Raw genomic sequence first — 25,133 nt, 5'->3', positions numbered from 1 at the left:
CAAGGTATCTCTTGTTTCTGGCTTCTCCTCTGCGGACCAAGCTGACATTACAGAACTTGACAGGACAGACTCTGGGAAGAAATGTCTCGACCCGAAACGTCACCTATTCCTTCCCTCCTGAGATGATGCCTGGCCCGCTGAGTTACTCCAGCATTTTGTGTCTATCTTCTGGGGATCAACGGACCTTGCGAGTTGTCCTGTCACAAGAGGCCTGGGGGCAGCAAGGAGCAGAGATAACCACTTATGAGGTGTTTGTGCTGTAATCAACCAGAACCAGAGATGGCAATACTCATTTTAAACAGATTGAACTGTAGTTGAACTTGATTGAAGGAGATGCATTGGAATTGGTTGAAAGGGGATTGCAATTCACGAGTAGGAAGGAAGTGCAGATGCTGGTTTACACCGTAGATCTCGACACAAAATGCTGGAGTAGCTCAGCGGGACAGGCAGCCTCTCTGGAGAGAAGGAATGGGTGATGTTTCAAGGGTCTGAAGAAGGGTGTCGACACGAAACGGCACCCATTCCTTCTCTCCGGAGATGCTGCCTGTCCCGCTGAGTTACTGCAGCGTGTAGCGTCTATTTGCAGGCGATGACTCGGCTCCAGGTGGTTGCAGGTGGCTCCAGGTGGCTGCACGTGGCTGCAGGCGATGACTCGGCTCCAGGTGGCTGCACGTGGTTGCAGGCGATGACTCGGCTCCAGGTGGCTGCACGTGGCTGCAGGCGATGACTCGGCTCCAGGTGATTGCAGGTGGCTCCAGGTGGCTGCACGTGGTTGCAGGCGATGACTCGGCTCCAGGTGGCTGCACGTGGCTGCAGGCGATGACTCGGCTCCAGGTGATTGCAGGTGGCTCCAGGTGGCTGCAGGCGATGACTCGGCTCCAGGTGGCTGCAGGTGGCTGCACGTGGCTGCAGGCGATGACTCGGCTCCAGGTGGCTGCACGTGGTTGCAGGCGATGACTCGGCTCCAGGTGGCTGCACGTGGTTGCAGGCGATGACTCGGTTGCCGCAGGTTGTTGCAGGCCCACACACCGAGCAGCGCTGCCGGACCGTGTTGGGGGCGGACAGACGGAAGTGGGTGTGTTTGTGCAGCGGCGAGACGTTCCCGGGCGGCCTGAGGCTTCTCCGTGTCCCCGCCATGGACCTGATGAGGAGGAGCAAGACGCTGAGGTTCGGGCTGCCCATGCTGGTGAGGGGCTGCGAGCAGCGGGGGCGGTGTCGTGCCGCCCGGGCAATGGAGGGCCGGGACAACACGCCCGGGGAGGGGAGGAGGTGGATGGAGGAAGGAGATTGGCAGCATGGAGAGAGGGAGAGGCTGGCTGTGGGGAGTGGAGGGAGGGAGAGAGGGGGTGGAGGAGAGGAGGAGGGAGAGAGGAGATGGAGAGATCGAGGAGGGGAAGGGAGAGAGGATGAGGAAGGGAGAGAGGAGGTGGAGAGGTAGAGGAGAGGAAGGGAGAGAGAGAGGAGGAGGAGATAGGGAGGAAGGGAGAGAGGAGATGGGGAGAGAGGAGGGGAGGAAGGGAGAGGAGGAGGAAGGGAGAGAGGAGATGGAGAGATAGAGGGGAGGAAGGGAGAGGAGGAGGAAGGGAGAGGAGGAGGATGGGAGAGAGGAGGGAGAGATAGAGGAAGGGAGAGGAGGAGGAAGGGAGAGAGGAGATGGAGAGGTAGAGAGGAGGAGGAAGGGAGAGAGGAATTAGAGAGATAGCGGAGGGGAGGAAGGGAGAGAGGTGGAGGGAGAGAGGAGATGGAGAGGTGGAGGGGAGGAAGGGAGAGAGGAGGAGGAAGGAGAGCGAGGGTGGGGGAGAAAGGGGGGGATGATGGGAAGGGGGAGGGAGAAACAGTGGAGGGGAGAGAGAAATGGTGCGGGTGAGAAGGTGGTGGGAGACGGGATGGAGGGTTAGGTGGGTGGAGAAAGGGTTGGGTGGAGGGATGGGATGGTGTGTGTTGAAGGGAGGGAGGGAGAGAGGGGGAGGGATAGTGGAGAAGCGAGGGAGAGATGGTGGGGGATGGAAGGAGAGACGGTGGAGGAGGGAGGGTGAGAGGAGAGGGAGGGAGAATGGGGGTGGAGAGAGGGAGGATGGGAGTGGAGGAAATAAGTATAAAGGAAAGGGAGTGGGAATAAGAGGAAGGAAACACTGCTTTGGAACCACAGACGATATACATTGGAATAAGTTTTTTTTAATGTGAAATGATAAAAATAGTTTAATGAGAGTTTAGTGGCCAGCTATGTGTATCAATGGAAGTTGGCATACGAATATAAAAGTGAAGAAGTGAAATATTGGCTTTTACTCCAGATACTGATATTCAAAGGTCTGGGAATGTGGGAGGAGTCAGAGAAGTTGTTAAGAGTGAGGACCAGCTCCGCTAAGTCTGAAGAAGGGTCTTGATCCGCAACGTTGCCTGTTCCTTTACCCAGAGATGCTGTCTGACACGCTGAGTCACTCCAGCTTTTTGTGTCTATCTACTGGCATTCAAAATATGATGTAGCCCTAATTTTAGACTCCATGGGGAAAATCGCATGAAAGCCTAGAAATGAATAAGCTTCTTTAACAGGATGTAGCAAGATTCATCAATTTGCACTATATTATTCAGGAGAGCAGGTTGCATAGACATGTTTTACTCCCTTGCGTTGAAAGCTTTGAATGGTGATCTAATAATGGCCTAGGATGATTAAGAAGTTTGATTGGGTTGGTACAAAGAAACTATCCTGACTCATGTTTGTCCCTGTCTCATGAAGGAGGAATGTTTTCACATCCTGGTGGAAAACGAAATCTTAACCAAGAACCTATCAATCTCCGCTTTAAAAATATCCAATGACTTGGCCTCCACAACTGTCTGTGGCATTGAATTCCACAGATTCACCCTCCTCATCTCCATTCTAAAAGTACATTATTTTATTCTGAGGCTGTGGCCCCTGGTCCCACACTCTCCCACTAGTGGAAACTCTTGATGCTGATCGATGGTATTGAAGACAAACAGGAAGTAGGAAAGTACAGTGCATGAGTGAACTGGATGATCTTTAAAACAAATACAGTGTGTTGCATCTACTTGACATTTAGCAACATATGGGATCAGTTGAGGTTTGTATATTTAAACAAACCTAGGTTAAAAAGCTCAATCCATTGATGATTTCCTGTTCCTCTGCACTGACCTGATTGCATTCCTGACTCTTGCAGTTTTAGGAGAGAACCACTAATATTAGCTATTTTTCCCACTCCTGCAACTGTTCTAGTTCAAATATTTAGCTGCCTCCTGTTTTTTACATAAATGATGCCCTTCAGTGATACAGCTACACATCTCCTGGCTTCCTCAAATTGTCAGGTATTTGTACTATTGCTTGTCTAACACCCAGCGATTTTTAAATGCATGCATGGCTGTCCAATGTGAACAAACGTGAAGAGCCTAGAGTGAGACTGCTATTTCAAAGGGAGATCAGGGACTGTTGTGTTCTTTGAAACAAAGAAACAGGTTCTCCCCAAATTTCTGACCCTGCTATGCAAGTTAACGGTTTCTCCGTTTATCATGTCGGTTCTTGGGCAAAGTGGAAGATGTGATGTTAGCTTTTTGCTCAGTGTTTTGGGGTGTACTGATGTGAAGGTCTTGGGTTGATTCGGCTCCCCTGTCCTGAAATACCCGGTTATAAAATGCTGCCCCTTTTGTCTAGTGAGGAAATGTACCTCTTGTCGGTGCCTACATACCATCCCAAGTCAACGCCAATGTAGCACTGGATGAATCGTACTTGGTCGTAATCTTTTTTGAAACAGCAAAACCTGATGCTCTATTCACTCCCTGCCTCAACCTCATTTCGACCAGCCTGATCTTCTGTCTGTGCGGCTCCGGCTGGCTTGTAGTCAGAGTGAAGCGTGAGGCATCAACAAGAAGATTAATACAGCATTAGTTTCCCGAGGCTGATTGTCTACTTCAAGGCTGACTTCAGGAGAATGTTTACTGGTACATATTCAAGACCGTTTCATTCAGCCTGAATGAATACACTTCAATTGTCACTGGTTTCTGCAAGAGATGTGTTGGTGATTGCCTTCCAACAAAGACAATTGTCGCACAAAATGCTGGAGTAACTCAGCGGGTCAGGCAGCATATCTGGAGAATGTGGATAAGTGATGTTTCGTGTTGGGACTCAATGAGGAAGGGTCCCGACCCGAAGCATCACTTGTCCACGTTCTCCAGAGATGCTGCCTGTCCCGCTGAGTTACTCCAACACCTTGTGCCTTTTTTGTAAGCCAGCATCTGCAGTTCGTTGTTTCTCCCAAAAGTAGGGTCTATCTTAACCAGAAACCTCAGATGAACAGGAATATTCACTCCCTACTAAAGTCCATGTCCAAGCATTTTAAGAAGGATGACCTTGTACTGTACAAGAAAGCAAAATGTGATCTCTGCAAAGCTGTCATGATGTCAAGAGAGAATTTCAGAGCAAGCTGGAGGCTCAGTTCAGTCACGCGTGACGGGGGAGCCAGTGACGAGGGAACCTGGGACTGGGGAACCTGGGACTGGGGAGCCAGGGACGGGGGAGCCAGTGATAAGGGTGCCCGTGGCCAGAGCCTGTGTCGACGGAGTGGAGGCGTCAGGAGTGGACCTGGCGGCGGTCGCCGAGGAGGTTGTTGCAGCTGTTGTCGAGGTTGGCAGTCATTGTTGAGGGCACTGACGGTCGTGGACGAGCCACGTGGGAGCCAGAGGTCGCACTGACGGAAGCAAAGGAGGATGTGGCGCGGAGGAGTCCGCCATGAGGGGGGGAAAGGGGAGGTAGAGGGGGAGAACAATGGAGGACCTGGCATTGGATACTTTGTAATTTTTTCGGAGCCCTTTATGTGGCAACTCTTTGCTTACCTTGGGTAAGCAAAAGAAAGAATTTCACTGTGACTTGTCACATGTGACAATAAAGCATTAATTCATTCATTCACTCAAGCAGGTGCCAGATGACTAGCAGTGTCTAAATAATACCACAAGCCGTGATCAGGGCAATCCAAAGCAACTACACATCTGTACTGGATGAGCTCAATGCCTTTTACATCTGTTTTGAACAGCCGAACAAAGTTCCATCTGGACATGTACCTCCATCTCCCTTGCTGGCTCTGCCCCATACATCTCAATGGCAGAAGTCATGTCTGTCTCAGAATATGGCCAAGAATTTGGCACCAGGAGTCCCTGAAGAGTTCTGAAACAGTACGCCAATTAACTGGTTACCATCTTTGACATCTTTAACCCATCATTTAAACGGTCAAATGCTTCCATCTCCTTCAGGGAAACCTCCATCATTCCATTTTCCAAGAAAAATTAACTGACCAGAATGAATGAAAGACCTGTCTTCTTCCCCATTGCCACTATCTGTTGTACTCACGAATGGTTTGATTGTACTCGTATGGTATAATTTGCTTGGCGAGCACGTAAACAGGTTTTTCACTGTGTCAGTATCAAGACAATCTGACTCATTGCAATTTGCAAACAGAAAAAATAGGCCTATGGAGGATGCTATATCTCTTAATACCACTTTAATACTATAATGCTACTTAATACTACTTTCAGCCCTGGATCACCTTGACAATAAGAACACTTATGTCAAGATGCTATTCATTAGCAACAACAGTGGTCGGCACTGTGGCAGAGTTGCCCTGTCGCGCCAGAGATCAGTGTTTGATCCTGACTATGGGTGCTGTCTGAACATTTTCCCTGTGACCACATAGGCTTTCTCCAGGTGGTCTGGTTTCCTCCCACATTCCAAGGACGTGCAGGTTTGTAGGTTAATTGGCTACTGTAAATTGTCCCTGGGATAGGATGTGTAGGATAGAACAAGTGTACGGGGATCGCTGGTTGACGCAGACTTGGTGGGCCGAAGATCCTGTCTCCACACTGTATCCCGTGGAGCTGCATGGGCCCGACATCCGGCGAACAGCCTCGCCGCGGACTGGAACCTGCCCGGTAGGCCCGACTCGTCCCGAGGCTGGAGGCTGCGGGAAAGCTGGCGGCGAAGCTTGCCTGGGCCGAATGGAGTACGGATGGCAGTGGTGAGCCTAGTGACGGTGGGGCCTCGATGGTGGTGGTGCCTCGGTGGTGGTGCCTCGGCAGTGGTGAAGCCGCACGGCAGTGAAGCGTCGGCAGCGGAGAAGCCTTGCGCTGGTGGGGCCTCGGCGGAGATGGGGCCTCGGCGGTCAAGCCTTGCGCTGGTGGGGCCTTCAAGACTTTGGGGCCTCGGCGGCGGTGAAGCTTTGCGGCGATGGAGGCTCGGCGATGGTGAAGCCTTGCGGGTCGATCCGCGGTTGGCGGTCGATGAGAGTGTGGAGGGTCCGCCGTGAGGGAGGGAGGAGAATGACAATGGGGAGGGAGGGGGGTAGGGGAACAAACAATGGACAATGGGGACCCAGCCTGGGGAAGAACAAAGGGGGAACCAGCGTACTTTGTCAGCACTGTAGGTGGCCGCTATTTGTATACCTTGGGCATACAAGCAAATAATTTCACTGTGCCTTGTCACATGTGTGTATTCATAAAATATTCCATTCCATCCATTCCATTCCTATTTCTAAACTAAACAAACTAAACTCTGACTTCGTCATAATTCCAAATCTCATCACTTAAACCCTTGGACCTTGGTATTGAGGCCTCCATCTGCAATATCCTTCTGGATTTCCTGACCAGCAGATATCCGTTTGAAGATAGACACAAAGTGCTGGACTAAGCGGGTCAGGGCAGCATCTCTGAATGGGTAACCTTTCGGGCGGCGACCCTTTTTTCGGATTTGAAATATCACCCTTCCTTTTTCTCCAGAGATATTGCCAGAACCACTGAGTTGCTCCAGCACTTTGTGCCTATCTTCAGTATATAACAGTATCTGCAGTTCCTTTATACTCAGTTACTTTGAATTGGTCAGAACATTCCCCTCACTCTGACCCTCAACATTGGTGCCCTTCAGGGTTGTGTGTTCAATCCCTTGCTCTAGTCCCTGCACACCCATAACCGTATGGCCAAGCACAACGATAACTTACTCTCTTCCAACGATAAGAATGAGTACAGGAAAAGTATTGTGATCCTTCTGTCGTCGTGTCAGGATGACACCCTAGCCCTCAACATCAGCAAGATGAAAGAGCTGGTTGTTGACTGAGGTGGTGAACACAACCCTGGCTGCATGAACGGGGCTGCTGTAGAGATGGTTGACAGCTTCAAGATCCTCGGCATCCATATTACCAGCAACTTCATTTACACTGATGTGGCGATCAAGAAAATGTATCAGCATGTTAAATTTCTTGGGTGTCAGAAGATTCAGCATGTCTACAAGGATTCTCTTGAATTTCTACTGATAGCTTATACAACATATTCTCGCGGCATGTATCACAACTTTGGTATGGCAGCTGCTCTGTTCTCAACCGCCTGAACCTGCAGAGAGTGGTGAACACGGTCCATCACAGGCTCGTCACTTCCTTCCACCCAGTCCATCTTTCTGATGCAATGTACCATTTTCATGGTGCATTTATATCAGAAAGCATGGAGGTATCGTCAAGAATTCCTGCCACCCTAGCCATTCCCATTTCTTTTTTTCGCCTGGGAGACAATTCAGGAGGTCGAAGGCGTAGAAATCCAGACTTAAGAATATTTAATTTAAAATCGTTGAAAACATTAGTGACGCAGTGGTGCTGGTTTCCAACGGGCACGTTGATGGACGCCCCACACATCACTGTCCTCCATACAGCTGGCAAGCTCCTCGTTTGTCTCTAAATATGCGTCTTCCATCAACGTCTTCAGCATCGTCTTGTTTGGTCGTCCCGGGTTCCATCTTCCATGGGTAGGTTCCCACAGCACAACCTTGTTTGCTGGTATTTCTGGATGGCGGTTCTGGATAGATGGCAGATGCAGTGGGGAAGAATAGCTACTTCCCCTCTGTTATCAGACTCCTGAAGCAATCACCTCTTGCGTACCCCTTCCTGGAGGTGTTGCCACATACTCTTGCTCTCAACTCTACCTCATCGGTTAGTCCGCTATTGTACTTCAAAAAATTTTTTTGCACTGCTTCAGATTGACCATTCTACTCTTTTGCACTTGTTTGATTTATTGTTGTATTTATCATTACTGCATGCATATTGTTTATTGTTAATGTTATGTGAACAAAGAATTATTGCACCTTAGCGTAAATGACAATAAACGGACCTGAATCTACCTGTGCACTCAAGAAAATTATGGCAATTTGAAGAAGTTTCTTAAACCTCTGCAACTTATTGCAAGTTTGTGGACAGGGTCTGTTTCAATAAATTGTACATGAACCAACAGAAAAGATTGAGAGAATTAATAATGCATGAAGCTTTGGCGGTAACTCAATTGCATTTAAAATTCCTAGAGCTTTTGCACTAGAATCAGGGCACAAAACTATTGGGGATTCTATACCAGTGAGTTTGAGAATGCATTAATGGATGTAATTTCTTTTTATTGTAAAGCATCCTGTTGCCTAAAAGATGAATGTATTCAAAGATACAAAAAATACCCATTTAGTCTCAGTGTGATGCTGTAAAGGCAGCTGATAAAACTTTCATAAAGCACAGGAAATATAACTGGATCCTATGACATTCAGGGGTTCAACACTTATATATTTCATATACAGTGCCCTCCATAATGTTTGTGACAAAGACCCATCATTCATTTATTTGCCTCTGTACTCCACAATTTGAGATTTGTAACAGAAAAAAAAATCACATGTGGTTAAAGTGCACATTGCCAAATTTTAATAAAGGCCATTTTTATACATTTTGATTTCACCATGTAGAAATTACAGCAGTGTTTATACATAGTCCGTCCCCCCCTCCCCCCATTTCAGGGCACCATAAAGTTTGGGACACAGCAATGTCATGTAAATGAAAGTAATCATGCTTAGTATTTTGTTACATATCCTTTGCATGCAATGACTGCTTGAAGTTTGTGATTCATGGACATCACCAGTTGCTGGGTGTCTTCTCTGGTGATGCTCTGCCAAGCCTGTATTGCAGCCATCTTTAGTTTATGCTTGTTTTGGGGGCTAGTCCCCTTCAGTTTCTCTTCAGCATATAAAAGGCATGCTCAATTGGATTCAGATTGGGTGATTGACTTGGCCACTTAAGAATTGACCATTTTTTAGCTTTGGGAAGTTAAAAAACATACTGTTGCTTTGGCAGTATGTTTGGGATCATCGTCTTGCTGTAGAATGAACCGCCGGCCAATGAGTTTGGAGGTAGTTGTTTGAACTTGAGCAGATAGGATGTGTCTATACACTTCAGAATTTATTATGCTACTACCATCAGCAGTTGTATCATCAATGCCGATAAGTGAGCCAGTACCTTCAGCTGCCATACACGCCAAGGCCATAACACCCCCACCACTGTGTTTCACAGATGAGGTGGTATGCTTTGGATTTTGGGCAGTTCCTTCTCTCCTCCATACTTTGCTCTTGCCACCACTCTGATATAAGTTCATCTTCATCCCATCTGTTCACAATACCTTTTTCCAGAACCGTGGTTGCTCTTTTAGGTACTTCTTGGCAAACTGTAACCTGGCCATCCTATTTTTGCGGCTAACCAGTGGTTTGCATCTTGCAGTGTGGCCTCTGTATTTCTGTTCATAAAGTCTTCTGCGGACAGTGGTCATTGACAAATCCACACCTGACTCCTGAAGAGTGTTTCTGATCTGACGGACAGGTGTTTGGGGATTTTTCTTATCATAGAGAGGATTCTTATGTCATCAGCTGTGGAGGTCTTCCTTGGCCTACGAGGCCCTTTGCGATTAGTAAGCTCACCAGTGCTCTCTCTTCTTAATGATGTTCCAAACAGTTGATTTTGGTAAGCCTAAGGTTTGGCTGATGTCTCAAACAGTTTTATTCTTGTTTCTCATTCACATAATGGCTTCTTTGACTTTCATTGGCAAAACTTTAGTCCTCGTATTGATGAACAGCAATAAAAAATTCCAAAAGACTGGAGGAAAGACGAGGTGCTGTGAGCTCTCTTATACCTGCATTAAGGAGGCGATTAAACACACCTGAGCAATTAGAAACACCTGTGAAGCCATGTGTCCCAAACATTATGGTGCCATGAAATGGGGGGAGTATGTATAAACACTTCTGTAATTTCTACATTGTGAAACCAAAATGTCCTTCAATAAAATCTGACAATGTGCACTTTAACCAAGTGTGATTTTTTTTCTATTACAAAGCTCAAATTGGGAAGTACAGAGGCAATTAAATAAATTATGGGTCTTTGTCCCAAACATTATGGAGGGCACTGTTTAAATTCAGGATAGTTTGGGCTGTTTGCACTTTACTAATAACCAACAGAGGACCAGAAAAGTAAATGTAATGGAAGTCCAGCACATGCCAAGTTTCTTTGAGCTTTTGTGCAGAAACTATGCATTAATCTGCACAGTTGCCTTTGTTTTGGTGTAAACATCAGAGGAAATCTCTCCTCTGCATATTTAGCCATCATACAGGAGTCTTTTAAAAGCATAAAAAAAAGCCCAAAGAAGGAATCGTCAGTGATATCAAACGGCCGATGCTAATCTGATGCTTCATGACAGCAGAAAAACCACAGGGGGAGACATAACCTAGAGGAAGAATGGAAAACATTTTAAAAGATACAAAACCCCCCCAAAATGTAATTAAACATTACCATGGCTCACGGCAAGATCATCCTGAATAAAATATGCACTATGTTGTGGAATGTGGAAGGACTGGACAGCAATTTGCTCATTATTGTCACTTGATGGCATGACCTGCACTTGCACAGCCACACAACCATTTGTAGTTTTCCATTATTGTAAACTCTCACATTAGTTGAGAAGATTACTGTGAGAGTAACCCCTTGACTAACAGCTGTGGAGTATTTTGAACAACATCTGAATCATTCAAATAAGATGTTTCAATGAAAATTTGTCAAAACATTGATTTAAAAATACTGATTGTGTCCTGTGTTGCAAAGTTGTTTCCATATCATAAGGTCAAACTCGCGCAGGATCTTTACAGTGAATGGCAGAGCCCTGGGGAGTACCTACACTCATAGAATCTTGAAATTGGCGTGGTCATGAAGGCTATCGGTACATTGGCCTTCATCAGTCAGGGTATTAAAGAAGGGATTTATTCACAAAATGCTGGAGTAACTCAGCAGGTCAGGCAGCATCTCGGGAGAGAAGGAATGGGTGACAATAGACAATAGACAATAGGTGCAGGAGTAGGCCATTCAGCCCTTCGAGCCAGCACCGCCATTCAATGCGATCATGGCTGATCACTCTCAATCAGTACCCCGTTCCTGCTTTCTCCCCATACCCCACTCCGCTATCCTTAAGAGCTCTATCCAGCTCTCTCTTGAAAGCATCCAACGAACTGGCCTCCACTGCCTTCTGAGGCAGAGAATTCCACACCTTCACCACTCTCTGACTGAAAAAGTTCTTCCTCATCTCTGTTCTAAATGGCCTACCCCTTATTCTTAAACTGTGGCCCCTTGTTCTGGACTCCCCCAACATTGGGAACATGTTATCTGCCTCTAATGTGTCCAATCCCCTAATTATCTTATATGTTTCAATAAGATCCCCCCTCATCCTTCTAAATTCCAGTCTGAAGAAGGGTCTCGACCCGAAACGTCACCCATTCCTTCTCTCCCGAGATGCTGCCTGACCTGCTGAGTTACTCCAGCATTTTGTGAATAAATCGATTTGTACCAGCATCTGCAGTTATTTTCTTATATTAAAGAAGGGTCTTTACTCGAAACGTCACCTATTCCTTCTCTCCAGAGATGCTGCCTGTCCCACTGAGTTACTCCAGCATTTTGTGTCTCATCTACTGAGGATAGAAGTTGTGATGTTAACAAGACGTTGGTGAGGCCGCATTTGGAGTATTTTGCTCTGTTTTGGTCACCCAGCTCTAGGAAGGATGTTGTTAAGCTGTAAAAAGTGCAGAGAACATTTACGAGGATGTTGCCAGGACTTGAGGGCCTGAGCTATAGGGAGAGGTTGGGCAGGCTAGGATTTTATTCCATGAAGCACAGGAGGATGAGGGGTGTTCTTAGAGAGGTGTACAAGAGCATAAGGGGAATAGATAGGGTGAATGCAAAGATCTTTTACCCAGAGTAGGGGAGTCAAGACCTAGAGACAGGTTTAAGATGAGAGGGGAAAGTTGTCATAGATTTCGAAGGGGCATTTTTTGGTGGATATACAGAACGAGTCATCAGAGGAGGCAGGTACTATAACAACATTTAAAAGACATATGGAAGGTACATGGATAGGAAAGGTTTAGAGGTATATGGGCCAAACATGGGCAGGTGGGACTAGTTTAGATGGGGCATCTTTGTGGTCATGGGCAAGTTGGACCACCTGTTTCCGTGATGTATGAAGGTACTTGAAGTATATATACTGTTGTACATATAGCATTCTGTTTGGATGTTATTGGTACCTTGTTTCATTTCCTTTGGAATGCAGTATGATAAATGAATGCTTTTTGGTGGTAAGGATCTCAACTAAATAGTTTTGATTTGATCTTTTATGGTGAAGAGTGATACTTCCATCAGAGTAAGGGATTTATCAGAGTCCTGCAATCCTGCAAAATAATTATCAGTGTCACTGGATAAGTTGTAAGTAGAGACCTGAAAATACTCTTGGGGGTTGTATCTTGGGTGGTGTAGGGTTTTCAAAAGAGAAATGGGCATCGTTCTTTGATTAGGGAATGGTTATGGCTTCATTGCCATCTGAAATTGTCTTTAACCATCATTGTCTTTCCCTCCGGCTGCTCCCATTGATAATCAAATAGTGAGAGTAATTGGGTAGCAGGTTTGGCAATATCTGAAACAATACAGCAATCTTCACTACTCTAATGGACCATTATAAGCTATGTTCTATCAATTCATTTGGTAAATCCATTCATATGCATGAGAAGGGAAGGGTTATCATGTTGACGATATGCAGCAAAATCATGGAGCCAAGTTTGAAGTATGTGCTTATGATTTTGATGTAAGTGGAAAATCTGCAGGCAATCTTATGAAGGTTTGAGTACTGGATATTATTTAATGACAGTATTCACTACAAACTGATGGAATTGGGGAAACTTTAGATTTAATTGAGTAAGCTAAAGTCTAAAGGGATTTTATATTTGAGACCACTGAGTGGTTAATGATTCTGCTGAGTGAATATCAATGCAAGTGCAAAAATATATTTAGCTTGGCATGCATGGTGACATGGTGTCGCAGCGATAGAGTTGCTGCTTTACAGCGCCAGAGACCCGGGTTCCAACCTGACTGCGGGTGCTGTCTGTACAGAGTTTGTACGTTCTCCCTGTGACCGGGTGGGTTTTCTTTGGGTGCTCCAGTTTCCTCCCACACTCCAATGATGTGCAGGTTTTATAGGTTAATTGGCTTTGGTAAAATTGAAAATTGTCGCTAGTGTAGAGGATAGTGCCAATGTACAGAGATCACTGGTCGGCGCAGACACAGTGGGCCAAGGGGTCTGTTTCCACTCTGTATCTCTTAACTGAACTGAACTGAACTAAACTAAACTTAAATTCAAATTTAAACAGCCTCTTACACTGCCTTGACGACATAAAATGTTGGATGGCACAGAACTTCCTCCAATTAAACGAGAGCAAGTCTGAGGTCATCCTATTCGCCCCCCCCCCCAACTCCATCAAATCGATAACAGGCAGTCTTGGAAGCCTATCCTGCCTAGTCAAACCGCATGTCAAAAACCTCGGCGTGATATTTGACTCTGCATTAAAGTTTGACAAGCAAGTCAACGCTGTGGTAAAAGCCAGCTTCTTCCAACTTCGTACCATAGCTAAAATCAAACCTTTCCTCCAATTCGACGACACTGAAAAAATCATTCACGTTTTCATTTCCGCCCGCCTAGACTACTGCAACTCCCTATACACTGGGATCAGCCAATCATCGCTGTCCCGCCTGCAACTGGTCCAAAACGCCGCAGCGAGACTCCTGACGGGTACCCGAAAAAGGGACCACATCACGCCGATTCTGGCCTCTCGCCACTGGCTCCCTGTACGGTACAGAATCAACTTCAAGCTCCTCCTATTCACATATAAAGCCCTAAATGGACATTCCCCCCCCCACATCAAAAATCTTCTAACCCACCTCTCTAACTCCAGGTCCCTCAGGTCGGCCGACTTGGGGCTACTCACTATCCCGCGGTCTAGGCTTAAGCTCAGGGGTGACCGCGCTTTTGCGGTTGCAGCTCCTAGACTGTGGAACAGCATCCCTCTCCCCATCAGAACTGCCCCCTCCATCGACTCCTTTAAGTCCAGGCTCAAAACCTATTTCTACTCCCTAGCGTTTGAGGCCCACTGAGGAGGCGCTGTGAACTGTTTTGTATGTGCTGTTATGTTTGTGTGCTACTGTATGTTTCATTTTTTCCTTAGTACCTAAACAGATGTACAGCACTTTGGTCAACGTGGGTTGTTTTTAAATGTGCTATACAAATAAAATTGACTTGACTTGACTTGACTTAAGTTTTATGATGGTAACAGGAGTGAGATCTCAGTGCAGTATTTTGATCTGCAGATATTTTACATTCAAGTAGGTGGTTTATGATAGAAAAGGTTTTGGGCAAGTGAAAGAAATGTGTACTTTGTGTATGCTTCATAAAGCTTTATTCAGATTATTAAGAAGCTCATTCTGAATTTTAAAATAAGAACAGTTGCTAAATTGAGAACAAATATTCAGCATAGACATCAACTGCAGATTATTGCTTATTAAACCTGGAGTAACGGCATGAGTCATTTTTGAAAGAATATTGTTTTTTAAGGCCATGAAGCACAGAAGCACAATCAAGTTTTAGCATGTGTGTAGGCAGAACAAAAAAGGTTACAAATAAAATAATTGTTTGTGCATATGAAATAATAACGGGCTTTGGAGACTGGCTGAAATGCATCATCACAGACTCTTTCCCCTTTTAGTTGGATCTTTTTCCTTGTCCTTTAGTTTGAAATTTTTGTGGTGCAGACTGCCGGAAGGCAAAAGATACAGTAACAGGCAGCAAAGGTAAATAGCATGCATGGAACTTGGTGAATGACAAAATAAATAGTCAACCTTGCTGAGATTTAAGGCTAGAGTAGGGCGAATGAAATGGGGGTGATTGGGGCTAATTTTAGGTTCTTAAAGTGGACAGAATGATTGATTGAGAGATTAACTTTCAGTTGAGTTGCAGATAATACTTTGCATGGCACAAACGCAGCAACCTTGAAATAGATGGGACGATTGATGGTTAGCTTCTGTTTTTTACAAAGCTAGTGAAAGAAAATCATTCTGCAACTGTCTGTTTCAAAAGTCAACATATAGTGTTGTGTTAAAGATGCATTGTGTTATTTTCCCAGCAAATTTGAGGGGGGTGATATGTTAAAACTTTTCTCCTGTGGGCATGGACTTGTGCTGAGATCGAGGTTACAAATATTCATGTATTTTTATCAGCATGTGTTTAAACAGTGCCTGTCAGTGGGATTTTTAGTCATTTGGCAATCCATTTTTCTCCTCATCCAACTGTGGTAAGCATGCAATAGTCTGCAAGAGACATCCGCCAATAACCAGGAGATAGAATAAGGTGCTTTCCTACCTTTCCGTACCTACTCTGTCAAAGAGGAACTCGAAGCTAAATTTTAATTCTTGTTCCTTCTGTGACTGAGACTTACGAGTTGGGAGTAAAACTTTAGGTTTAGCTTTAAGTTTATTATTGTCACGTGTACCGATGTACGGTGCAAAGCTTTGTTTTGCATGCTGTTCGAAACAGATCTGAAAAACGATCGTCAAATTCAATGTTGTGTAAAGGGAAGACATGGAGTGTAGAATGTAGATTTCAGCATTGCATCACATCAATTCCAAAGACAAAGTTCAATGTCTGCATTGGGGTAGAGGTGAATCCAATAGCACCCGAGCTTGTGGCAGGATTGTTCAGAAGCCTGGTGAGGGGAAGAGGGAAAGAAGCTCTTCCTGAGTCAAATGATGCATTGTGATCTGTACAGCTTAGGACGCGGCTTTTTATTCTCCAGATCATCACCCGTAAACATTTTTTTATATATGGTCTATCCTTGGATGCAGTTATCTTCTTGTTGCACTGTAGGTTACAGATGGTCAGAGCTACTTGATTAAATCCCAACACAATGGCTATTGTTTCATTTTGTGACTCCATAAGGGAAATTTGCTGTAACTTGGTTTCTCTTTTTAAGAACCAGGGAGAAAAGCTAAACAACAGAACACCCAAGTGTGGGGAGATTTAAGAACACGATTGAGTGGATCTTCAGCAAAAGTCCAGAGAAAGATTTGGGCTTGAGTCTTCTGAGTGAATTAGGTGCTGGGAAATAGTCCAATACTGATTCATATTTAGAAGTAGTCAGTTCTTAATGTTGGAAGTTTGATGATCCTCAAGTTCATTGTTTTCCCAATTTAGATTCCACCATGAAGTTATTCACAGCTATTGATTGATCTACAGTGTCCTCCAGAATGTTTGGGGCAAAGACCTATCATTTATTTATATGCCTCTGTACTCCAGAATTTGAGATTTGTAATAGAAAAAATCACATGTGGTTAAAGTGCACATTGTCAGATTTTATTGAAGGCCATTTTCGTACATTTTGGTTTCACCATGTAGAAATTACAGCTGTGTTTATACATAGTCCCCCCATTTCAGGGCACCATAATGTTTGGGACACGCAGCTTCACAGGTGTCTGTAATTGCTCACGTGTGTTAATTGCCTCCTTAATGCAGGTATAAGAGAGCTCTCAGCACCTAGTCTTTCCCCCAGTCTTTCCATCACCTTTGGAAACTTTTATTGCTGCTTATCAACATGAGGACCAAAGTTGTGCCAATGAAAATGAAAGAAGCCATTAAGAGACTGAGAAACAAGAATAAAACGTTTAGAGACATCAGCCAAACCTTAGGCATACCAAAATCAGCTGGAACATCATTAAGAAGAAAGAGAGCACTGGTGAGCTTACTAATAGCAAAGGGACTGGCAGGCCAAGGAAGACCTCCACAGCTGATGACAGAAGAATTCTCTCTATTATAAAAAAGTCCCCAAGCACCTGTCCGACAGATCAGAAACACTTCAGGAGTCAGGTGTGGATTTGTCAATGACTGCTGTCCGCCGAAGACTTCATGAACAGAAATACAGAGGCGACAATGCAAGATGCAAACCACTGGTTAGCTGCAAAAATAGGATGGTCAGGTTACAGTTTGCCAAGAAGTACTTAAAAGAGCAACCACAGTTCTGGAAAAAGGTCATGTGGACAGATGAGATGAAGATTAACATATCAGAATGATAGCAAGAGCAAAGTATGGAAGAGAAACGGAACTGCCCAAGATCCAAAGCATACCACCTCATCTGTGAAACACGGTGGTGGGGGTGTTATGGCCTGGGCATGTATGGCTGCTGAAGGTACTGACTCACTTATCTTCATTGATGATACAACTGCTGATGGTAGTAGCATAATGAATTCTGAAATTTATAGACACATCCTATCTGCTCAAGTTCAAACAAATGCCTCAAAACTCATTGGCCGGCAGTTCATTCTACAGCAAGACAATGATCCTAAACATACTGCTAAAGTAACAAAGGAGTTTTTCAAAGCTAAAAAATGGTCACTTTTTGAGTGGCCAAGTCAATCACCCGATCTGAACTCAATTGAGCATGCCTTTTATATGCTGAAGAAAAAACTGAAGGGGACGAGCCCCCAAAACGAGCATAAGCTAAGCATAATACAGGCCTTCAGAGCATCACCAGAGAAGACACCCAACAACTGGTGATGTCCATGAATCGCAGACTTCAAGCAGCCATTGCATGCAAAGGATATGCAACAAAATACTAAACATGACTACTTTCATTTACATGACATTGCTATGTCCCAAACATTATGGTGCCCTGAAATGGGGGACTATGTATAAACACTGCTGTAATTTCTACATGGTGAAACCAAAATGTATAAAAATGGCCTTTATTAAAATCTGACAATGTGCACTTTAACCACGTGTGATTTTTTTTCTATTACAAATCTCAAAATGTGAACTACAGAGGCAAATAAATAAATGATGTGTCTTTGGCCCAAACATTATGGAGGGCACTGCATATTTAACAGCTCAGTGAGTTTTAAATTTTTCATTTTGTGCTGTGTTGATATTGCTGCCAAAGTTAAGCTATTTGCACTCTCTGATATGGATGAGCACAGCATGCACAGTAGAGGGTGCTGCAATTCTGGAGAAATCGAGGTGATGGGCCGCACTAAAGCAAAAGGAAGAGATCTAGTAGTTCATGTTCATTACTTTTTATTAAAAACAATATATATGTTTTAAGGAAGATAAATCATGTTTTCCCTTTGGGATTGGCCTTGCTTTCTGGTAGATGTAATGGAGAGTTATCAAGTTGGCCTTAAAGTATGTGATAAATCTAATTCTACAGCAAGTTGACCCTGAACTATAACATATTGGCAGCAAAATTGATAGTGGCAAGCTCATTTTGTTTAACGTCTTCATGCATTAATGGGAATTGCTTCGCCATTTGCATCAACCTTTTTTCTCTATTGCCTGAGTGTAGTATCTGGGTTACTTTTGGTATTTCATCAAGCATTGCCCCTCAGACAAGAGAGGGCTGACAACAGAACACTCTTTATTGAAGGCAGTCAACAATAAGCAACAATATCTTGTGCAATAATATGATCAGGTGATTCCGCATGATGCATGTGGTTCTGAAAGGTATTATTCACAGTGTATGCTGAGCCTCAGACAACTTGGAAGTCGTTTCAAATGAAACACCTGCCAACGTCCAATCTGGACATGTCCCGAGCTTTCCATTTTTGAATGTATTTTTCCTTTAGGCTCCTTGAAATGTTAGTATTCAAAATCCATGGTAAATTTGTGAGGAGATACAAGCAACTGCAGATGCTGCTTTCCAAAGAAAAACAAGAAGTTGTGAACTAACTCAGTGGGTCAGACAGCATCTTTGAAGAACATGAACAGGAACAAAGGAGCCAGGGACGAGGGAACCAGTATCGACGGAGCCTGGGACGAGGGAGCCTGGGACAGCGGAGCCAGTGATGATGGAGCTTGCGTCGACGGAGTGAAGGCGTCATGAGTGGACCCGGCGGCTTTCGATGCGGCAGTTGTCTAGGTTGGCTGTCGTTGTTGAGGGTGCTGACGGTTGTGGACAGGCCACGTGGGAGCTGGAGGTCGCACCGCCAGGAACAAAGAGGACCCGGCGCAGGGACCGCTGTCGTGAGGGAGGGGGGGCGGGCGGGCGGGAGTGGGGGTAGAGGGGGAGAACATAGGAAGACCTGGCACGGGATACTTTGTAACTTTGTCGGCACCCTTTATGTGGCTGTCTGAACAGAGTTTGTATGTTTTCCAACTCAGTGGATCGGGCAGCATCTTTGAAGAACATGAATAGGTGACATTTTAGGTCAGGACTCATCATCAGACGTTGAGCCATTATAATAATGGTTCTTTCTTATTGAGTTCATGTAGTTTACTTGAAGATAAAGCAGGAGAATAATAGAGTTGCGGTCTCACAGTTCCTGCAACCTGAGTTTAATCCTGACTCTGGATGCCCTTTGTGTGTAGTTTGCATGTTCTCCCTGTGACTGCATGGGTTTCCTTCACCAGCTCCTGTTTCCACCCACATCCAAAGGATGCGCAAGTCGTTATGTTACTTGGCCACTGCAAATCTTTCCAAGTATATAGATGAGGGTTGATGGGCGGATGGAGAGAATTAGAAATGAGATTCGTGCAACTTATTATCATTATCCATTGGCATGGACTTACTGGGTAGAGGATCCTGATGATCCAGGACCTCTTGTCCAAAGGCTAAAGCAAGCAAAGACATTTTCTTGCAGTTGTCCTATTCCCCTGTCTCATGAAGCAGGATCCATTTGATCTATTTTCACCCTTTTCTGCTTTGGTTTGACTCTTCCAAAGTACTACAACTTGCATCAATAATTGTTCCATTTATTTCTGTGGATGGTGCACCACAATGAAGGTGGTTTATTCTACTGACAGAATCCCATTGTGAAATAATTGCTCGATTACAGAAAATGGAAGTGCTGTATACTAATCCAACTATTTTCTTAAATAGTAGTCTTTGCTTCATCACCAAAAGATTTAGATTTATTTGTGTTCTTGTTTACTCTGGGATTTTAGACTTCGTACAAATTCATGCAGTGTTGAGGAATTTCTTTCTGGTGTTCTGATCTGTATTTGTCTTTCAACTTCCCTCCAAAAGACCTGGAGTACCTACACAGCAGGTAAAATACGATTGACAATATCTCTGCAGAATCCTGGAAGGATCTACAAGCTATAGTAAATGTCCTGCAAGCCAATGGACCCTTATTAAATACCTTGTTAGTTTGTTGGCTACTTTGGGCTCGCTGTGTCCTTCAAAATAGAATAATCCAAGCTCTGTTGGAGGAAATGACCAGGCAGAGGGAGAAAAAAAATTCAATGTATTCATAAATTCAAAGCTTCCCCGCCTCCTGGTCCCGTCTGGCCCATGGCAACTCAAAATGGAGAAGGAGCATTTGAGATGGTAATGAGAATCCTGGGGCCACGGTTTGAGAACCCATTGAAGCCAGAAGGAGCACGTCACCTCACAAACTATCCATCTACCTACTCCATCAGCGACCTACTCCAGCTACCTTCTGCCCATTGCTGTTCCTACATGTGCCGCTCCTATGTCTGGCCTCCCGGGAACCCATAAAACCCAGAATGGGAGCATGTCCCCCTTGATCCTGAGGAACTACCAAAGGAGAAGAAGAAAATGTATCTTTCAACCAAGGTCACAGCTACATTGGAGAGTTATGACATTGCAGTTTAGTTTATTGTCACGAATACTGAGTTACAGTGAAAAGCTTTGTTGTTGCGTGCTAATCAGTTGGTGGAAAGACAATACATGATTATAATCGAGCTATCCACAGTGTACAGACAGTACTATTACTGTCTACTAGTTCCCACTAGTATTAGTACAGTGTACTAGTCCCCATGTACAGCACAAATTGAGTGTCCTGTCATTTACATTACATTATTAGCTACAGTTTAAACGTACTTCATTGACTTTGAGCACTTTGGGACGTCTGAGACTACAAAAGGTGTGGAGAACTTATTACTTTTAAAATATTTCTTAAAATCATTTAAATACTTCTGTCTTTGTGCAGTTACTAGATTAGTTGACATAATAGCACTTTATTGCAAGGCTGCATATGACAATGCAACTCGACGAGTATGCAGATGTATTACCAGGGGTTCAGGGACTTTGATATTAACCCAGGTCTCTAATGTGCCTGTAAATGAAATGTTGAATATCGATATATTCTCGTAATTTTCCCTATGGTTAAAAATTCATTTCATGCCTGCCATTTATAAATGCTGAACACCAGGATGACTAGTGGTGTCTGCCAAGGAGTGGATGTTAGAATGGCGGGGGACGGGGGTGGGGGATGGTTGTTTAGAATAGCTGGAATGGATAGTGTGTGGCTTCCTTGAACTTTTTGTGACCCATCTTTTTATGCCCGGTGAGTGTGTAATAGTATTTTAATAAACGTAAACAAGCTTGAATATTTTAGGCTGAGTTAAGATTGTTACTTATGAATGTATTGCCATGAAATCGGGGCTTCACTTTAATGTTTTACAGATTTTTAAGCTTTTTAAGATCTGTTTATCCCATTTTTTCAAATATGTCAAATCAGTGTCAGCTCGCATTACACGATCCAGCTTTCGTGACCAAAATGCCCCTTTATTTGTACGTTCTCCCCGTGACCTGCGTGGGTTTTCTCCGAGATCTTCGGTTTCCTCCCACACTCCAAAGACGTACAGGTATGTAGGTTAATTGGCTGGGTAAATGGAAAAATTGTCCCTAGTGGGTGTAGGATAGTGTTAATGTATGGGGATCACTGGGCGGCACGGACTTGGAGGGCCGAAAAGGCCTGTTTCCGGTTGTATATATATGATATGATATGATTATCAAATAGTGAATGGAGAACATTTAACGTCAGCTCAGCTTCCCCTCTCTGCCTTTCATATTTCTGTCCAATTATATTGGAACAACCCAACCCTAAGGAATCCTGAGTCTCTACGCCACTGGGTACTGCCACTGTGAGTTCTCTCTTTGCTTATTGTTCTTGACATAAAATGTTTTGGACATGAAATGTTCCGCACAGCTGGTTATTGTTTTACAGAGCTCAACCCGCTCTGACTAAAATGGAACTTCATTTTTTTTTCCTGTTTCTCTTCACTAATACATGAACTTGTGTTAACAGCTTCTGTAATTAAAAATGCACCCTGTTGTGTAATTAGAAAGGATATGTGCTTTGTGCTTAATACTCAAAATAGAGTTAATACTTTGAAAGGTTCAGGGCTGAGTATACAGTAATTTTTCAACACACAGATTTGACTTGAAAATTTCTGCCACTGACTCTTCAGGTATACATATTATATTTGCAACGGTATTTTTTGCTGCAATAAATATTGCACCTCTCTCCATACAATGGAATCCATTGCACCAACTTGCTATAATGCATTTCACATAATCTTTTCAATTTACAAAATTTTGCTTTCAGCAATAGATTCCTTTGGTAAATTAAGAATTGCGTTTTTTTTGATGTACTTGCTATCTGAGGGGATGTAAAATCACATATTTATGGTTCTGAACTTGCTTCGAGTAATGTGTTTGTATCTAGAGCCAAATGAGCAGTCTGTATGAAATGCTTGAATGCATTACATCATTTTAAAGTATCTTCCTGCTATCTCATCTCTATCAAACTCTTGTATAAGCTGGTTGGACTTCACCCTTTACAAAAAAAAGTTAATGACTTCTTGTTTGACAGAGCAGAGAAAGTGTGCTTATTTTTAATGATTATGTTTCATGACCAACAGATCTATTCTGATCCTTCCTTTGTCCCGCCCCACTGACATCAGTCTGAAAAAGGGTCTCGACCCGAAATGTCACCCATTCCTTCTCTCCTGAGATGCTGCCTGACCTGCTGAGTTACTCCAGCATTTGGTGAAATAAATACCTTAGATCTATTCTGATGTCACTTGTCAATTCTCGTACAAAACCGACCCTTTCTATTTTATTTTATCTTATTAATTATTTCACACTTTTCATTCCATTCTCATTTTTACCTTTATTTTCTTCCTTCAAAAAGATGTTTAAACCTTTTTGTGACCTCCCACTAAGAGTTTATAATACAATTATTGGACTACAATTAAGAAGAATCAGCTTTGCTTTATTGTATTTGGAAAAATGTGTTTTTTCAGGATGTAACTAATGTCGATAAAGGGGAGGCAGTAAATGTAGTGAATTCTGAGTTCCAACAAGTGTTCAGTAGCATTGCGTGAATGCACAAGAACACATGACATTGGCAATATTTTAACACAAACAGAGGATTGTATAACCATAAAAAACAGACTTCTGATAAATCTGTAATTTTTTTAAGATGAATATGTAACTAAAGGAGTACCACACTGATCATTACTGCAATTGTAACTACAAATTATTGATTCAAATGGGAGTGCAGAATATATTGAGCCTATCTTGTAGGAAAGGTAAGTTTTGAAAATAAGTTGTGATGTAGACACCATCTTCAGAGATATGTCGAAACATTAAGCACATGTGCAAGAATTTGACATGGAGTTTAATTGAGGCTATCCATATTGGTACAAAGAGATAATTGTCTAAATCGAGGGGGAATGCAGAATGTGACTATGCAGAAGAATCTGCAAGTAATTAGAAAGGAAATGCAATGTTTGGCCTTCACTGCAAGGGGAAGGAGCACAACATAGGGAAATCTCATTACAACTGTACAGGGTGCAGGTGGGACCGTACCTGAGTAGATTTTGGACTTGAAAAATATAGCACGGAAACAAGCCCTTCTGCCCAAGGAGTCTGCGCCGACCAGCAAATCCCGTACACTAGCGCTATCCTACACCCTAGGGACAACTTATAATTTTACCAAAGCCAATTAACCTACAAGCCTGTTCGTCTTTGAAGTGTGGAAGGACACCAAAGCACCCCGTGAAAACCTACGCGGTCACAGGGAGAATGTACAAACTACATACATACAGCACCCATAGCCAGGAACGATCCTGTAAGGGAACAATTCAACAGTTGCATCACCGTGCTGCCCGTTCTCAATGTTTTTACTACACAGTTGGTTCTGATGCAGAGTCTTTGGCCTAAAGCCTGTTAGCTCTGTTTCTCTCCAGACAGATGCTGCTTGACTTGCTGAGTAAATCCAATTTTTACATTTCTAGCATCTACTGATTTCTTAGTTATTTTTTTGTACTTGACAGTTTTGTTCTCCCTATTAAGAAGGGATAAACATCTTTGCATTGGATGAAGTCCAGAGATGATTCACTGAGTTGATTCTTAGAGTGAAGGTGTTTTCCTCTGTGGAATAGTTACATAGGTCGGCCTATACTCATCTTAATTTAGAAGAGTGCCTAATATATTTTTGAAATGCAAATTTTGAGGGAGCTTGATATGGTGGATGCTGCAAGGGTGTTTTCTCTCATGTGGAAATAAGAATAGATGCACACGTTCAGAATAATACCTCCAGGTTCAGGGACAGTTTCTTCCCAGCTGTTATTAGGCAACTGAACCATCCTACCAACAACTAGAGAGCGTTCCTGAGCTACTATCTACCTCATTGGAGACCCTTGGACTATCTTTAATTGGACTTTACTGGATTTCAACTTGCACTAAACGTTATTCCCTTTATCATATATCCGTACACTGTGGCTGGCTCAATTGTAATCATGTGTAGTCTTTCCGCTGACTAGTTAACATGCAACAAAAGCTTTTCACTGTACCTTGGTACACATGACAATAAACTCAGTTAAACTAATAGATCACTCCTCTAGAAGGTGACTGAGGTCTGTAAAGGTTTTATACTCTGTATTCCAGGGAACAAAATAGGCTGAGTCATTGAGTACAGCATGTTCAAGAATCGAGATGTGTCAGGAACAGGTGTGGATGTGGAGTTGAAGCTAAGGACAAAGCAAAACCCTGGAGGATTCCAAGTATGATCCTGCCTAAACCCTACACATAAGTTGTAACTGCACAGGGTTCTTGTGTTCCTTCCCATTATTAAACAATGGTGGAGGCTTGTGATGACATTTGGCCCACTCCTATTTCTTGAGCAGTTTGCCAATTT

The 25,133-nt window shown here is 43.7% G+C and overlaps 1 protein-coding gene across 1 annotated transcript in view; it reads left to right on the top strand.

Moving 5' to 3' along the window:
* The first annotated feature begins 956 nt into the window (after nucleotides 1-956).
* cox16 (cytochrome c oxidase assembly factor COX16) overlaps nucleotides 957-25,133 on the top strand; it is a 78,082-nt gene continuing 53,905 nt past the window's right edge. Inside the window, exon 1 of the mRNA XM_078406262.1 lies at nucleotides 957-1,186. Within this exon, the coding sequence (XP_078262388.1) occupies nucleotides 992-1,186 (195 nt within the window). The 5' untranslated portion in view covers nucleotides 957-991. The remainder of the gene's footprint in view (nucleotides 1,187-25,133) is intronic.

Source organism: Rhinoraja longicauda, chromosome 10 (genome assembly GCF_053455715.1).
Source record: "Rhinoraja longicauda isolate Sanriku21f chromosome 10, sRhiLon1.1, whole genome shotgun sequence".
NCBI lineage: Eukaryota > Metazoa > Chordata > Chondrichthyes > Rajiformes > Arhynchobatidae > Rhinoraja > Rhinoraja longicauda.
The sequence above is the reverse complement of the archived record's forward strand: the minus strand, read 5'-3'. Positions and strand labels throughout refer to the sequence as shown.